This window comes from Typopeltis vanoorti, chromosome 20, assembly GCF_054136105.1.
Source record: "Typopeltis vanoorti isolate ZY-2024b chromosome 20, IOZ_Tvanoo_1.0, whole genome shotgun sequence".
Taxonomy (NCBI): Eukaryota; Metazoa; Arthropoda; class Arachnida; order Uropygi; family Thelyphonidae; genus Typopeltis; species Typopeltis vanoorti.
Window position 1 is genome coordinate 10,226,938 of NC_143568.1, and position 17,455 is coordinate 10,244,392.

Consider the following 17,455-nt stretch of genomic DNA (forward strand, 5'->3'; position numbering starts at 1 on the left):
CTTCTCCTAACTCCACTCTCTTCCCCTCTCCACATTTTTTTCCCATCTTCTGAGGCACTCTTAGCTGAATAGGCTGACATGGTTTCTTTATTCTTTAACCACATCTTCAGTATACCTTCAGGATGGCAAGTCATTCAGATTATTCTTTAAGATGGCAGGCCACTGGATGACTAGAAGCTTGGCAGTTGCAGACAATGGTGGCTACTGGTTTAATGTATCACAAAGTGTCATCTCAGCCTTTAGTCATTACAAGAGCTGGCTAAAGTTGACAAGGGCTATATCAACAGAACAAATCCCTATCTCTGGTTCTAATAGAAAGATGAAACTCCACTATATACTATTTCTTGAGGTTACTGTAGCCACATGTGAAAAAATCTCTAATCAGACTGTTAAGAAGGCAGAATTCAAGTAGACTCAATTCAAGACAGCCAGGTTTGTATCCATTAACTACAAGTCACTACAGGGATTGTTGAAACTGGACATGAACATAGTTATAACTTTTAAGAGGGCAGGGCCCTGCTTGACTAAGTAAACAGCAGGTTTAATAGCTTTTATACAAAGGCAGAAGCTCCTTGTATAATGGAGGCACTAAGATGTAGTTTGTATAACTTTTACATAAATCCGGACATGCAAATTGAGTACATTTCTGTTCTCTGATGAGTTGTGTTTTAGCCTATAAACAGACTTTAGACTCTGTCTGATCCAGAAAAAATGGGGAATGCAGTACTATTCCTCCAACTTCAGAGAACAGGATACTTATGGTGGAAACAGCTTTCTTATGGAGCAAGATAATGATTAATGGCTACACCCCTCTTCACATTTTTGGTAGGATATTGTAAATACCCAAAAAGTATCAAGAACAGATTCTCAAACTGAAGCTCTGTAGACTCAACTATATCCCTACAGAAGTAAGGGAACAGCTGACTCAGATTTTCTTTTCACACATAACAATGACATCTCATCGAGCTGAAGAGGTGGAGGAGGTGTATTGAAGTGAAAGATATCTAACAGCCATGGCCAGCATGATCATGAGATTTAAATCTCATCAAAAATGTGTGGGATGCTCATGGGCATTGCATTGCACACTGACAGCCATTGCCTCAGTCACTTGGTGAGATGCAGTCTACTCTGGTGGAAGAATGGGACTTGATACCACAAAATATTATAAATACCCATACTGAGCATGGTCCACTGCTGTTAGGCCTTTTCAGTTGTCAGAGAGAATCATATGCTGTACTGATGCTTTGTGATCAAATTTTCAGACAAACTGTGCAAACCCAACCATACTGCATTTTCCCCACTGCTTCATTGCAAACTGCACGTGTACATTTTCTAAATTGTGTTGAGCAGCATATCTGGACTGGATGAACATGCTATTGTTTCTGCACAGGTGTCAATGATTGGTGTGTGTGTGGGGGGGGGGGGGGAACACAAGTGCCTACATAAGAGTAGATTTTTTTTTATGGAAAACTGCTTAAAAAGTTGTGTAGCATTATAAAATCAGATAACCTTTTCAGTATTTTTTTTTTGTATCTCTGTTACTTATTTTAGCTATAATTTGGATGATGCTACCCTATTATTACAGCCCATCATGTCAGTTTTCACTGCTGATCCTACTGCTTTTGCCATTTATGTATATACTATTGCTACATCTCTTTTAAACTGTACTGAAGATACTCAGAAAATTTTAGTAATAAAGTCAATTTTTCTTTATGTAATTACAATGGGGCTCTTGGCATCCTGTCTGGTCACTCATTACAGATCAAGGCAGGTAAGCTTCCTTTTTTCAGATTTTCCCACTAATGCTGAAGTATCCCAGGACTCTGTATTTCCACCCTTTCTCTCTCTCTCTCTCTCAATCTTGTGCATAAATGACTCAATGACCTCAAATGCTATTCACAACTTTTCTGAGTACATGCTGTACCTCTTCTACATTCCATAAACCCTGTAGTGCAGATTCTTCCACAGGGTAAAGGAAACCTTGTGAAATTTGATGCTACCAAAACATAGCACTGTCTTATTTTTTTACAAGAGAAATGTCACTTCCCCTAATTTAATACTATATTACTCTCCAAACATGAAGAGATTCCTCTTCTTAGAAATTTATTTTCCTGGAGCTGGCACAAACATATTTTAGCCACATCTTCAACTTAAAAAAAAAAAGTTATTACTATACAGAAAAAGCCATGGAGCTCATCACAGGAGACCCAATCTATCATACGTCCTTGAACCAATTAACAGACAAAGCACTCATAACTGACTCTGGCAACCCATTAAACTCATTCACAACTCTCCAAGCAAAAAATCTTGTCCTCACACCCCTAGTAATCAACTTTTATTCAACTTACAGGGATGACTCCATGTTTTAGTCCCTCTAACCAAGTGCTAAAACATTTCTCCTGCATCTATCCTATAAAATCCTTTAAGCAACTTAAATGTTTCTATCATATCCCCTCTTTTTCTCCTATCAACCAACTTCTGCAATCCACACACCTTCAATCTATTATCATAGGGAACATTCCACAAGCCACAAACCATCTTGGTCACTTGCTTCTGAATCTTTTCAACCACTTCCTCATCCTCAAAAAAAAAAAACCAGAGGACCAGATTTGAGCACAGTAATCCAGATGTGGGTGTATCAAGGCCTTATAAAGAGGAATTACAACATCCTTATCTCTACTTGTTAATATGTTCTTCAATAGCCTAATAATCTTATAGGCTAATTTAGCAACCTTAGAAACATGCCCCTCTAAACTTTAACTCTGTCTATCACCACCACCCCTAAATTTCTAGCTTCATCTATTTCCTGGAGTACAGTGCCATCAATGTGATACACAGCTAGCAACTTATTTTCCCAAAATACATAACTTTACATTTCTTGACATTAAACTGACACCCATTAACTTTGCCCATACTGACAGCCTATTTAAATCTTCCTGCAAAACTCTCCACTCGCCTTGATGATCTATTACTCTACCTAATTTCACATCAATATTTCCTATATCATTTATGTACAAATTAAACAGCAATGGTCCCAGGACTGAACCTTGCAAGACACCACAAGTTTCACTCAAGCAGTCACCTGTTTTTTTGCCTCAATTCTACCCCTCCATATACCACTTTTTTATATCTGTCCAGCAGTCACCCTCTTATCCACTTAACCAGTGACATATCCATCCCTATTTGTTCTAATTCATGTAACAATATTCCATTTAGTATTCTGTCAAATGCCTTTACAAAATTCAGCAAAATCATTGTGTAGCCATTTCCTTAGGTGTCTGGAGAGCTTTGTTCACTGAGCATGCTGACGTAAATTCAAGGAAACTTAAGCAATTAGAGTGGAAGCAAGTGAGTTTGTGTGAAGGCACCCATGAAGCGAGTGAGTGTGAGAACGACCAAGTGAGGAATCTAGTCTCTCAAACAAAAATATTGAATATGGTAGTCAATTCAAAAATTAAAAGTGGGTGGAGGAATAAAGGGATGTTGCCGTTTCTGTATACTAATGCCAGAAGTATCAGGAACAAGAGGGAGGAGTTTGGGGGAATTGGTTAGTGCAACCTTGCCAAAAGTTATAGGCATTAGTGAGACTTGGCTAACAGCAGATGCAGTTATAGGGATTGAATGTGAAGTATTTTCAGGGAAGATAGAGAAGACAGGATGCTAACTGTCTTCTCTACAGGAGACAGGCAGGAAGGTGGCTGTTCATTTGAAGCAATCTGGTGTAAGATTAGGACCAATAAGACAAAATATACAATTGGTTGTGGCTATAATCAAGAGAGTTCCAGAGATGATCTGGAAGACATGCATTGCCAAATTAGTTGAGTGATTAATTATGGAGGGACTTCAACTATGGAGATATAGACTGGAAGGAAGAAGGATCACATGGCAGAAAGGAAATAGAATTTATACACCTGCTGAGGGATAATTACTTAAGGCATCATGTGATCGAAGGGACTAGGGGTGAGAGAGTATTGGACCTTGTCATAGGATCAGAAAAGCTATCCATTACCACGGTGACACTGCCTTGTGGAACTACAAGGCAGGTGATTACGACATGCTTAAGAAAAGCTTAAGTCTGTACAATGGAATAAAACACTGAAGGGTAAGGATGGTAGTAGTGCATTGGATATAGTTAAGGGTCATCTAGAGGAAGCAGTATTAAATTACATGCCTAGGGTAAAGAGGGTTAATTGGGTAGGAGTAAGATGGATGAGTAATATTATTAAGAGCTGCAGAAGAAGAAAATGCTGTGGAGGGTATATAAAGAGAAAGGTGACCAGCATGGCAAGGAAGACAAAACCAGATTATGAGAAGAATTTAGCTAAGTAGGCCAAAGGAAATCCCAAACAGTTCTTTCGTTATATGGCAAGTATGAGGAAGAATAACTATTTTATTCTTCCTCATACTATGGAAGATTAACCTTAATGAGTGATGATGTCACAATGAGACAGCGAATAAAATAGTTGAGTTACCAAGTGACCACTTTGCAAGCATATATCTTCCTGTTGAGGTTACTACTTTAACCTATGTGAGAGAATAATGTGGGAACAGAGGTGGGTGAATTGGAGGTTCTTAGGATATTGCAGAATCTCAATGTAAATACAGCTGTGGGATTAGATGAGATATCAGCTATAGTTTTACAAGAATGTGCAAGGTGACTGGCAGTGCCTTTGACTAAGTTGTTTAAGTCTCAGCTCTGGTAGAGTATCAATGGATTGGAAAGAGGACAAAATTATTCCTTTGCATAAGAGAAGTTCTAAGACTATAGTAGCAAATTATAGATCAATCAGTATCTCAGGCATGGTGGTAAAAGTACTAGAAAAATTGGTGAAAAAGAGAATTCAAGAATGGGTAGATAAAAATATACCATATAAGAGTCAGCATGGTGTTGTGAAGGGTCAGTCATGCCTTAGTAATTTACTAACTTTTTATAATATAGCAACCACTAAGTTGGCTATCAATGCCCTCATCCTCCTCAGTTCGCCTCTATTATAGTGTGGCAGGAGACTTGCAATCTTCACCTTCAAGCTCTTCAGATTTGCCTCTTCTAAGAACTCCTTTACATCCTCCCTCATGGAATACTTCTCACCACTCAATTCATTGGTACCAACCAAGACAATCATTTCCTTTGACTTATCTTTTTGCATCCGGATGGTGTGGCTAATATTGTTAATTTTTGATCCCAGGATTTTGTCATACTTTCATTAAGTACTCCCATGATTCTTGAGTCTCCATACATAATATTCCCCTTAACGTGTTTTTCTTGTTTGTTTGGTTAGTCTTTATTATTCTTTCGGCTCACCTGCTTCTTTCGTTTTTTCAGCCCTGCTTAACTCTTGCTGCTTTTGCAATTTTTCAATTTTGCACTTTGTCCTAGGAAAGATAACATTTAAGAGCGCTATTTTTCTTTATTGATATCCATTTCATTCTCCTCTGCCACATGTCCGACATTATTAATCATTTTCCATCTTATCATCATTATTTGTTGCATTCTTGTCACCTAACAGAGACTCATTTTTAAAACATTTAATTTCTCTCTCTCCAGTTTCGCATACTGGAGATGTTATAAATATAGTAATACTCTAAAAACACAAAATGCTACACTAATACACTACACTATAATACTATACTTTTCTGATGAAAAAACACAACAAAACAGATAAAAATCGCTACTTTCACATGAGCATTAAATAACACGACCACTTGCAATATGAAACCAAAACTGAAACATGCTTCTGCTTGGATTAGATCTGTGGTTGAGGCCTTATGCTTCCAATGGAGCAAAGAGGTAAGTATTCTTCTGCTAATGAAGTCTTTCATTCTGCACAACTACTGACACTACATAAATCTATACATAGAAGTTGCTAAGAAATTATATTCTTGGTTTAATCCTTTATCCCAGCGTTTCCCAAATTTTTCCTATGACAGAACTTCACAAACGTGATTTAATGGAACACCTTGGTTGGAGTTGAGTATCATCCGTCTCACACTCTCGGAGGTTGCGACAACTTGCGGCTGAGTCAAGGCCAGCACACACACAGGCCTTAATAGCACAATCCACACGCAAAGTGAGGAGCGCCTGATTTTCAAACATGTTTAAACTTGTCGCAACATTTAAAACCATTCCACGCTCATATTAATTTTGATAATTTTTCACAGAACACTTATTCACTTTCTGCGGAACACCAGTGTTTCGCAAACACAGTTTGGGAAACCCTGCTTTATCCAGTGGTAAGTAAACAAAGTTTGCACCTGAAGTAATTTCAGGACTGGCAACTTGTATATAGAAGCTAATGACTTCACATCACTTGCCTTAGTATCCCATAATGCAAAGCACATATCCTTATGGACATGCATAATGCTATGCATTATGGGAAGGGTCACTACCCAGACAGGTTTTGACCTTTATTGAGGTCTCATCAGTGGAAGCCAGACCCAGAAGTGATACCAAGGTTGAAGTAATGCAGAAGTCATAACTTCCATATATGAGTAGCCAAAGGGTGTCAACACCTTATTATTAAAACACTCTGGATTAGCAATAGATGTTGGAAGTTTTCCACCTGGTTATACTATAAATTAAAGATGCCAAGAAATTATATTCTTGGTTTAATCCTTTATCCAAGTGTAAGCAAAGTTTGCACCTGAAGTAATTTCAGGACTGTGCAGCTCTTATATCTAAGATCTCAAATCTTTAGATGCCCAAACTTAGAATACTCTTCACATATTTCGTAAACCTAAAACCCAAGGATGCTTTATGCTATTTTCCCTCATGTTAACAGCTTAATGAAGGCACCCACAAGATTAAAATCAATGTTTACTGCTTGCAGTATTTTATTTTAATCACAGATGACATCTTCAGAAAAGATATGATAAAACCATAACACATACACACACACACGGAGAGAGAGAGAGACAACAGAAAACAAAGTGAAACTCAATTTAAAGAAAGTTGTGTATCAACTTTCTTTAACTATGGATGCCAATCAGAAGCCATGGTTGTAACTCAAGATCTATAAGCGTTACGGGTTCCTATCTTTTGAGAAGTTTAACACATCCATATTTATTTAGATGAGGTTCATTTTTAAGGACAGCTGCAGATTCTAAAAAAAAAAATCTTTACTTTTAAATTTTCTGCAATGGAGTATGGTGGGTTTTCCTCCATTTGAGCCTATGTATAGTATCCAAGATCTGACTAGTCATTATTACAGGTGTATTTTTTATATTCTTCCATGAATATGTATATGGGTGTTACTACAGACCTGAAGCTCAGTTGCAGGGAATGAAGAAATGCATCACCAATTTCCAAGTCATTATTACAGGTGTATTTTTTATATTCTTCCATGAATATGTATATGGGTGTTACTACAGACCTGAAGCTCAGTTGCAGGGAATGAAGAAATGCATCACCAATTTCATCTTATGGGTACCAAACGAGTGATCTTTATGGGCAACTTAAATTTTCCAAACATTGATTAGGTAAATGAGAAATCTCATGATAAAAATGAAGATTAATTTATTGAATTGTTGCGAGACAACTTTCTCAAGAAACTTGTGAAAGAAGGAATTCGAGGTCAAAGAGAGTGTTGGCTTTCCACACAGCATCAGAAGGGGTATCTGCTAAGAATATGGCTATTTTACCACCAGTTGGTGACAGTGATCATGCTGTGATTTTTTTTGGAAAGTATCTAATTGCATTGATACTCCAATTAGAACAGGTTACTACAAAGTAACTGTTGAACTACAAAGCCAGAAATTCTGATCAACTTAGGAGAATACTATCTTTGATCCCATGGTATCAGTTACTGAATGAGAAAAAATGCCAGCAATGCATAGGAATCTTGAAAAAGTGCTTAAATGAGGTAGTATCTGAATGTATCACTAGTGTTCACTAGTGTTCGAAGAATAAATATATTGGGAGTGAAATGGATGTGCAACCTTATTAAGCAAGAGAGCTACAAGAAAATTATGTGGAAAGAATATTGTGAGAACAACAGTGAGAGGAGGTACGAAATATATAAATCTCAGGCATGAAAAGTAACGAGTATTGTGTGGAAAGCTAAATTCAGAGTATGAAAAGAAATTGGTCATGCAACCTAAAGCAATTCAAAAGAATTTTATTGTTATGCAGTAAGCAAAAGAAAGAATGAATGTGAAAGAATAACTTTATTGAATGCAGATGGTACTCAAATGTCAGAAGCTAATGAGATTGTTCAATTAATGAGTGCTCACTCTGCCAAGATATATCAACCAGGTGTATGTAACATGGTGCACAATGCTACTGCTACATTGGATGAAGAGTCAGAGGTTCATGAAAATGAGGATGAAGAGCTGTTGCATAACCTGGATAAGAATTTGTCAATAGGAACAGATGGAATATCAACCAGTTTGCTAAAAGAATGTTCAGCTGAATTGGCTAGGCCTTTCACATGTTTGTATAACTTAAGACTCAACTAACTCAGGAATGATACCACAGGAATGTATGATAGTTCCATTGTACAAGGCTGGTGCAAAAACTGATGTGTCTAACTACAGACCTATCAGTATCTCTATGTGGTAGTGAAGATTTTAGAGAAGTTGATAAGAACTCGCATATAGAAATGGGTAGACAAAACAAACTATACTCTGCAAGGAGCACAATGGGTTTACTAAAGGAAGGTCATGTTTTAGCAATCTCTCATATTTTATAACAATGTTACAGTCGAGTTGCATGAAGGGAATAGATACACTACAATAGTTAAATTTTTCTAATGCATTTGATAGGATACCACACAAAAGGCTGCTGCATAAACAGGAGAATATGGGATTGGAATATAAACTCTTGATTTGGATCAAGAGATGGTTGACAGAGAGATATCAAAAAGTGATATAGAGTGGGTGTGAATCTGACAGATTTAAGGTGACCAGAGGTGTACCTCAGTCCTTGGGCCATTATTGTTCAATCTATACATTAATGACATCAGGCAGGGTCTAACATCAGATGTGCAATTGTTTGCTGATGATGCAAAGCTAGGCAGGGCAATCAGGGATGCTACCGATATTCAACACTAATAGAATGGTTCGGCATGGTAGCTGGCTGAATGGTGTATCCACTCATCAGCTGAAAGGCTGTGGGTTCGAATCCTGCCGTGGACATGGATGTTTGTGATTGTCTGTGAAAATACTAGTGGTAGTCGGTGGGTATATGACATTGGTGTAGATGAAGGTAGTTGTGGTTGGTGGAGAAAGAGAGTTGTAGAGTAGGTGCCCTCCCTCGATGAGTCTTTGGACTCCCTGGAGGTTTTACATAATAATAATAAATGATTTGAATAGACTGGAAATTTGGGGAAACAAAAATGGCTGTCAGTTTAATGTTAGTAAGTGTCAAGTTAAGCTGGTGCAATGAGATTTCCATCAGCATATATTAGTGGGATTATGCTACAAGAAGCTGTGGAGGTAAGGGATCTTGGTTTACTGGGGGACAGGAATTTGAAGTTCAAAGCTTACATAGCAAAAGTTGTAAATACAACTCTGAGGATAATTGAAATCTTGCAGCGAACCTTGACATTTAAGGATAAGGAAGTCATTTTGCCTCTTTACAAGGCTTTGATAAGATGACACCTGAATTCTCATAGACAGGCTTATACGTTGGTTATGCATTATTAAATCACTTAAGGAATTGAACAACGTAGATACGAATATAAATTAAATTACACTTTAATAAATATTTCTGATATTTCAGCAACATCATGTTGCCATCTTCAGAAGGAACTTACAAAAAAAGGCATGTGCATGTAGGAACTACACACAATAACTGAGAACGAAGAGACGTTATTGTTCTCCTAAAAGTCCTGATGGTGCCCTCTAGGGGCTAAGTAGGTGTTCTTGGCTGTTGGGCTGAAGGTCTGCTGATGTAAGCCTCCCAAATTTGGGGCAGTCGCATACAACCAAATTTGTTGAGGTTTGGAGAGTTTCTTAGGGCTGAGCCTTAGCCCTAAGAAACTTCAGCCCAATGACCAAGAACACCTATTTAGCCCACTAGAGGGCACCATCAGGACTTTTAGGAGAATAATAGCTTCATTCTCAGTTACTGTGTTGTAGCGCCTACGTGCACATGCCTTTTTTTGTAAGTTCCTTTTGAAGATGGCAACGTGACATTGCTGAAATATCGGAAATATTTATTAAAGTGTAATTTAATTTATATTCGTATCTACGTTGTTCAATTCCTTAAGTGATTTAATGACACCTGAATTAATGTGCACAGATTTGATCTCCTAGATTCCAAGAGGATAAGGAATCTGTGGAAAGGGTGCAAAGAAGAGCTACACAGATTATATCCAGATTATGGATTTAGATTATGAGGATAGATTGCAAGTATGTGGATTACAGACTCTGCTTAAAAGGAGAAAGAGGGATGATATGACAGAGGTCTATAAACTTTTGAATGGGTGTTACAGGATATAGTCTGATGAAATGCTTCATTACATGGAAGGTGGGGGAGAGAACACGGGAGGCATCCATGGAAGTTAAGTTTGTTCACAGTCAAGAAAGGGGTAAGAGCTAGGTTTTTCTCTTATAAAGCAATGACTGAGTAGAATAGTTTGCCTTTAAGGATAGTGAGTGTATCTAGTATAAATGAAGTTAACAGATGGTATGACAGCTGATTTGGGTGATTTATAGCCTCTCTTTTGGGTGATTTATAACCTCCAGAGAGTCCTTGACTCTCTGGAGGTCTCAGATAGTAATAATATGATGGCAGCTGATCTTCTAGTCTGTCCAAAGTACATTGTGCAAGAACAACAAACTCTATACACATCAGGAACAGAGAGCGAAAGGAGTTGTTTCTTAGGAAGATGGACAAAAGTAGACAATTTTTTGCAAGTGAGGGTTGAAGGCCGTGTGCAGATTTTTTATTTATTTTTTAATTCTGGTACATCTATTTTTCTAGAGTACATCTATTTTTTTAGATTTACTCTAGATGTAGAGGATGGTGATAACATTACTATGATCGTTCTGAAGTGAGGGTCAAGGATTAGGGAAGGATTAAGTATTTTGTTCATTCTGTAGGAACTGTAGTCATTAGGAAAGTAGTATGTCTGTATGATTGAGTTCAGCTGTAGGAGAAGCTTCTTTGGAACAAGGTTTATTCACTCAATTAGTCAGAGTTTTTGATGGTTAAGAGTTTGATGCTTTCAGAAGAGCTGATGACCTCTCCCTCCAATAGATTCAGTCCAATCATATTGTCTACTTTAAAATCTACTGAAGGAATTTCTCTTCCCCTCTTTTAATACATCTATCTCTGTCCTCTGGAACAACTTCTCTCTCATTCTGTCTTTGCAAAAGTACAACCTTCAGCTGTTCAAAAAAGCATGTCAAGGAAACTGTTCTTCTTAACCTCTTACCTACACACACATAAAACCTCAGTAGGAGTGTGGTTAGCAAAGGAGCAAGATCAAAAAGACATTTTTTACCTTAACAAGTGGTGACTGACTGGACTGGAATGAATTTCCAGTGGGAGAAATGAGTGCACTCAAGTGAAAGAGTAAGGAAAAGTATTAGTGTTGCATATGTGGGCCATCTAGAATGGGTCCTAGAAAGTACTTTAATAATAATAGTGAAAAATTAATATTTCTAATGAAATTTCACAACACCATAATCATTAAACAATATGGTTCAAATCCTGATGGGATGAATGTTTATACATGTCTTCAGGCAGCAAATGATTTTCGATGCCCAGTGAGAGATCACAACCCTGCTTAACTGGAGATATAAAATGGCTTGAAAAAAGAACCTTGTTTGGTCTCAAGAGCAGTATTTATTTCAGGATTATTCCATCCTTAATGCAACCACAATAATAACATATGATAGGTTTACACCCATTCATGGTGTAGTTAAATATTTTTTATATATATACACACACACACACAAACATAAATATACCAGGCGTTGGAGGTCAGGTCAGTGTTTATTGATAAATGAAGTTTCAAATGAAGAGGGATAATTTTGACAGAAAGGCAAAAATGGTAGACATGTCATGGGATGGTATATAAAAAGAAGGAAACAATATACATAGCTTTAAATAAGATATGGAGGGATGGAATTGCGTGGATATGGTAGTGCAAAGTGGTCTCCAGAGAGGAGTTTGGGAATATATATATATATATATATATATTATGTTTAGGTATGCTAAATTTTATATTTGAAATGAGGGATGGGGGAAGCCCAAGCGAAAACATTTTTCTTTATATAAATAATAAAAAGCAAAAGGGCTAAGGAATTAGTATTTGCCACTAAATTTGAAGTATTAAGGTCTTAATCACGTTCAACAACTCTGTTGAAAAATGAACTGAAAATCATTTTCATTTCATTAACTACTACTGCAATTGTCCGCTACTTCACCAATTCAGGTACTGTATTTTCACTTTTGCTTCGCGGCAGTTTTAAAAAGCGTTTCGAGCTCCCATGTAACAACACTCGTCCATTACGATGAATGAGCCAGATCACAGATTAAGTAGCTCACACAGTGAAATATTACAGATTACGTATGATAATGCAATACATTCTTATATAAAAAACGTAAGCAGTTTTTAAGAAATGCAGAATACTTCAAAAACGTATTTCTATCAAAGTACATAAAAATGTCACTGTCAAAGAGAGCAATATTTATGTACACCAGAAAATACACCTTGGAATAGCAATGCCGAGGTTCCTTACCAAAACAGAATCAATGAACCTATTTACACGTCCTTCTGGAGTCATTTTTCAATGCACAAAACGTCACATTTCTACAAACAACTAAGTAGTGAACACATGGTCGCCATTCTGTATTACTTGGAAAGTTTTAACACAGGGATTTCTAGCGGATATCCCTATATATATATATATATATATATATATATATATATATATATATATACATATATATATATATATATATATATATATATATATATATATATATATATATACACACACACGCACACACACACACACACACACACACATATATATATAATGACGATGTTCGCTACCCGAATTGTTCGTTAACTGATCATCGATTTACCATAGTTTTTTATGGGAATTTGATTAATTCGTTCTGGAGACCCAAAAGCCAAATAAAAAATTATATAATTTCTTACTACGTTTCTTTATAATAACAATAATACATACATACACGGTCTTGCATTTTCATCAGTCATGTTTTTTTTTTAAGGAGCCTGTGTAGCTCAGTGGATGTTGCGTTTGCACACCACCGCGCTTGGCCGCACGAAGGAAGACTTGGTTTCGAGTCTAGTCGGAGACTAGAGGAAATTTTTCTAAGCCTTTTTTCGACCGGTTCCCGAGTTAGTCGATCTCTGGCATGGGCAAGCAGGTTTTTCCACCCGGAAACTCGGGTTTTTCGTCCTGTAAACTCAAGAAAATCGACCGTAGAACCCACATTATTTCAGACATTAAATATATTGTGTTAGGGTTAGGGACCACGAGATGGCGGCACATTTGAGCCGTCTCTCTTCACTGCGTACCGCTTAATTAGTGATAGCTTTGGGCCATCTGTCTCTGATTGGGTACCAGTAGATATTGAACTGCCCACTCAGTCTCCAAAAGTTAGATAGGGCTAAATGGCCTCGCCTACTCCCGTATACGGGAATAAAAAGGCGTTAGCTAATTTTTTTTTTAATGTTTTTTTTTCCCGTTTGTGTGGCATAAAGAATCTGTCCAATGTTAATTGCTTTTCTCTCTTCTTCAGGATTTTTCGGAAGTGATTAATAGCATTGCCATTGTAGAGATCCCCAAGCCTATTGACCTCAACCTGGTTTGGGTGCCATTCTAAGACCGTTGTTCTGACATCTTCCCACTTCTTCAAAAGATCTTTAATAGCAGGTGTTGGCATGGGTCCTCTTTCGTCTTCCTCTTTATCAGAAGAAAACGCATCTCGCCGAGTTTCTTGGTGTTCTTCATTCACGAGTTCTTCTGTCGTCAGATCATTTTCATGTTCCATTATGAGCTCTTCAGTGTCATCTTCATTCACTTCCAATTCCATATCTCTAGCAGTTCTCACAATTTCATCCATAATTTCAGGGACATCATCTCTGTCTCCCTGAATGTAGGATGAACACAGCTTTTGCCAAGCAGAATTCAACTGTCGTTGAGTGACTTCTGACCACGCCTTTTGAAATGATCTGGATGGCTTCAAGAATATAAAATTTTCCTGTCCAAATCGTTTTTAATATCATCGGTGAGGAGAACTGGCATGCTTCGAAACACCGACAAAACAGCGCGCGAGTGTACAATTTCTTGAACCCCACAATAACCTCCTGATCGATTTGCTGAATCAACGAAGTGGTATTTGGAGGCAGGAACGGAACTGTCAGCCAGGGAAAGTCTTCCAGCAAATTATCTTCAAGGTCTTTTGAGTGTCGTGGTGCATTGTCCAATAGCAACAGTGCTTTCAATGGCAATTCATTGGTCTGAAGTTAATCCTTGATACTTGGCGCACAAACTTTAAACAGCCATTCTTTGAAAAGAACCTGCGTAACCCATGCCCTTTCATTCGATCTCCACATCACTGACAGTCTTTCTTTAATTATGAAATTTTTTTGGAATTCTCTAGGGTTCTCAGAGTGATAGACAAGAAGCGGTTTAAGCTTCTTCCTGCCAGATCTCCTTCTAAACTTTGCAAACCATCCAGTAGCAGCCTTGAATTCTATCTCCTCATGTCACGAATGTAGAGTTTGTTTCTTCAGTTCTCCAAAAATTTCTCTAGCCTTCTCTTGAATGATAGTCATACTAGTTCTATCTCTTTTCATTTCCCTTTCCTTTATCCAAGCTAAAAGCAATCTCTCCATTTTTTCATGAATAGCACATTTTAGTTTCTCAGATGTGATTTTCGTTACTCCTTTAGTTGCTTGAATCTTCTTGATTATATCTTTCTTAGCTAAGATTGTGCCTACTGTAGACCTGATCAAGCAATACTGCCTAGCAACATCAGACAGCTTCTGCACACTCTCTACCTTGGCTATTATCTCTTGCTTGGTTTCTATGGTGAGTACAGTTCTTGACACTTCATTTTTTAGGCCCCATAATATTATCAGTTTTTTTTTTTAAATAAAAAGTTCAGAAAAGCACTTACAAAAATTCAGAGAACAGAAATTTCACAGATGCCAATAAAATACAGTTCTACAAATCTTACACACAGCGTCGCATCTTCTTGTGTTTGTTCTGTGAGGTGTTCGTTATCCGAACATGTGTTTGTTGTTCGAACATAAAAATCTTTCGCGAAACTGTTCGTTGTCTGATTTGTTCGCAGTCCGAACTGTTCGTTAACCGATCACCCGCAGTGTGTGTGTGTGTGTGTGTGTATATATATATATATATATATATATTATTTCAGACATTAAATATATTGTGTTAGGGTTAGGGACCACGAAATGGCAGCACATTTGAGCCATCTCTCTTCACTGTGTACTGCTTAATTAGTGATAGCCTTGGGCCATCTATCTCTCATTGGTACCAGTGGAGATTGAACTGCCCACTCAGTCTCCAAAAGTTAGATAGGGCTAAATGGCCTAGCCTACTCCCCGTATACGGGAATAAAAAGGCGTTAGCTGATTTATATATATACATGTATATATATATATATACATATATATATGTATTGACGAATATTTACAAAATATTACACACACACGCTTATGCGTGTATATATACACACATACACACACAGATATATATATATATATATATATATATATATATATATATATATATATATATATATATATATATATATATATATATATATATATATATATATACATTTTTCTAAACACAGTTTATCTCCTCCTAAGATTTTTATTTAATAAGGTTAAAACACTTATAGTAACTTGTTCTGGTAAAATACTTAAAAGCTCTGTATTACTAAAATCTTGGTATTTCTAGCCTGGCTCCCACTGATGAGACCTCAATAAAGGTCGAAACCGGCTGGGTATTGGCCCCTTGTCTTTAATACAAAGCATCATACACCTCCTCCATGAGATGTGTTTTGCATTAAAGGCAAATATTAAGATTAGTGATCAGAGCTTAAACTACTTTTACTATGAGTTGCCTTGGTCTTGCACTACGTGCAGGGTCAGCTTGACTTGCAGGCGCAAACTTGACTTATTTGTCTGTTTTGCTTACTTGGGAAATGGAGTAAAACCAGGTTTAAAATAGCTTGGTATCTTCAACACACACACACACACACACATATATATAAATATAATATATTATTTTTATATAATAATATTTTTGTATTGTGTAGTTCAGTAGAATGGCGTTTGTACTCTTTTTTATTTGGAAAATCTAAACAGGCAGAAAAAGCTTGACCGCACGAAGAAAGAATTTGGTGATTCTAATCTAGTCGCCGACTAGACGAAAGAGGAAATTTTTCTAAGCCGTTTTGCGACCGGTTCCCGAGTTAGTCGATCTCTGGAACGGGATAACGGGTTTTTTCTCCAGGAAACTCGGGTTTTTCGTCCCTCAAACTCAAGAAAATGGACCGTCGAACCCACACTATTTTCAGACATTAAAAATATTGTGTTAGGGTTAAGGACCACGAGATGGCGGCACTTGTTGAGGCGTCTCTCTTCACTGCGTGCCGCTTAATTAGTTATAGCCTTAGGCCAGCTATCTCTGATTGGGTACCAGTGGAGATTGAACTGCCCACTCAAACTTCACCCTATATACCGCTACTCCTTATATACGGGGAGTAGAAAAGGTGTTAGCGGATTTTTTTACCTCTCTCTCTCTCTCTCTCTCTCTCTCTCTCTCACACACACACACACACACACACACACACACACATGTATATATATATATATTTTTTTTTTTTTTCTGTATACATATGTGCATAAGTGCTGCAGCATGTTTTTATTTCTAATGTGTTTATATATACGAAGTGCATTCTTCTGGAGCTAAGTTTTCAGATACCAGCAAGACGCTGTCTTCACCTTTAACAATAGACACGATTAAGTATTCCAATGGTGTATTCAATATGAGATTATGTTCCTAATCCTCACAAGTGATTAATGGTGTATATATTTATAAGTATATATCAAAAAAGGCGTTAGCTGATTTTTTAATTTGATAACTATACACTGGTATATATAATTCCTGTATATATAATTCACTTAAGAAGCTGATGCTGGGTGTCAACTGACAAGTGACTGATGACACTTGGTTAACACGTTAACCAAGTGTCATCAATATTATATGAGGATATTAGTAGGGAGGGAAGGTAGGAGGGAAGCGAAAGGAGGCGGTGATTATCTACATCAACCAATCCACAAACACAGGTTTCTTTTAATCAACAGAGCATCACAGTGGTGTAGCTAGAGCTATTGCCACCTGGGGCGGTCCCTGAGTTTGCCGCCCATCTCAACGCACACCAGAAATACTACAAAATGTCAAAATGACGTATAGGGAAATAAATAAAAAAAAA

The 17,455-nt window shown here is 37.2% G+C and overlaps 1 protein-coding gene across 1 annotated transcript in view; it reads right to left on the reverse strand.

The window, feature by feature from the left end:
- MED23 (mediator complex subunit 23) overlaps positions 1-12,808 on the reverse strand; it is a 435,475-nt gene extending 422,667 nt beyond the window's left edge. Inside the window, exon 1 of the mRNA XM_090410280.1 lies at positions 12,691-12,808. Within this exon, the coding sequence (XP_090266406.1) occupies positions 12,691-12,735 (45 nt within the window). The 5' untranslated portion in view covers positions 12,736-12,808. The remainder of the gene's footprint in view (positions 1-12,690) is intronic.
- Positions 12,809-17,455: the final 4,647 nt, after the last annotated feature.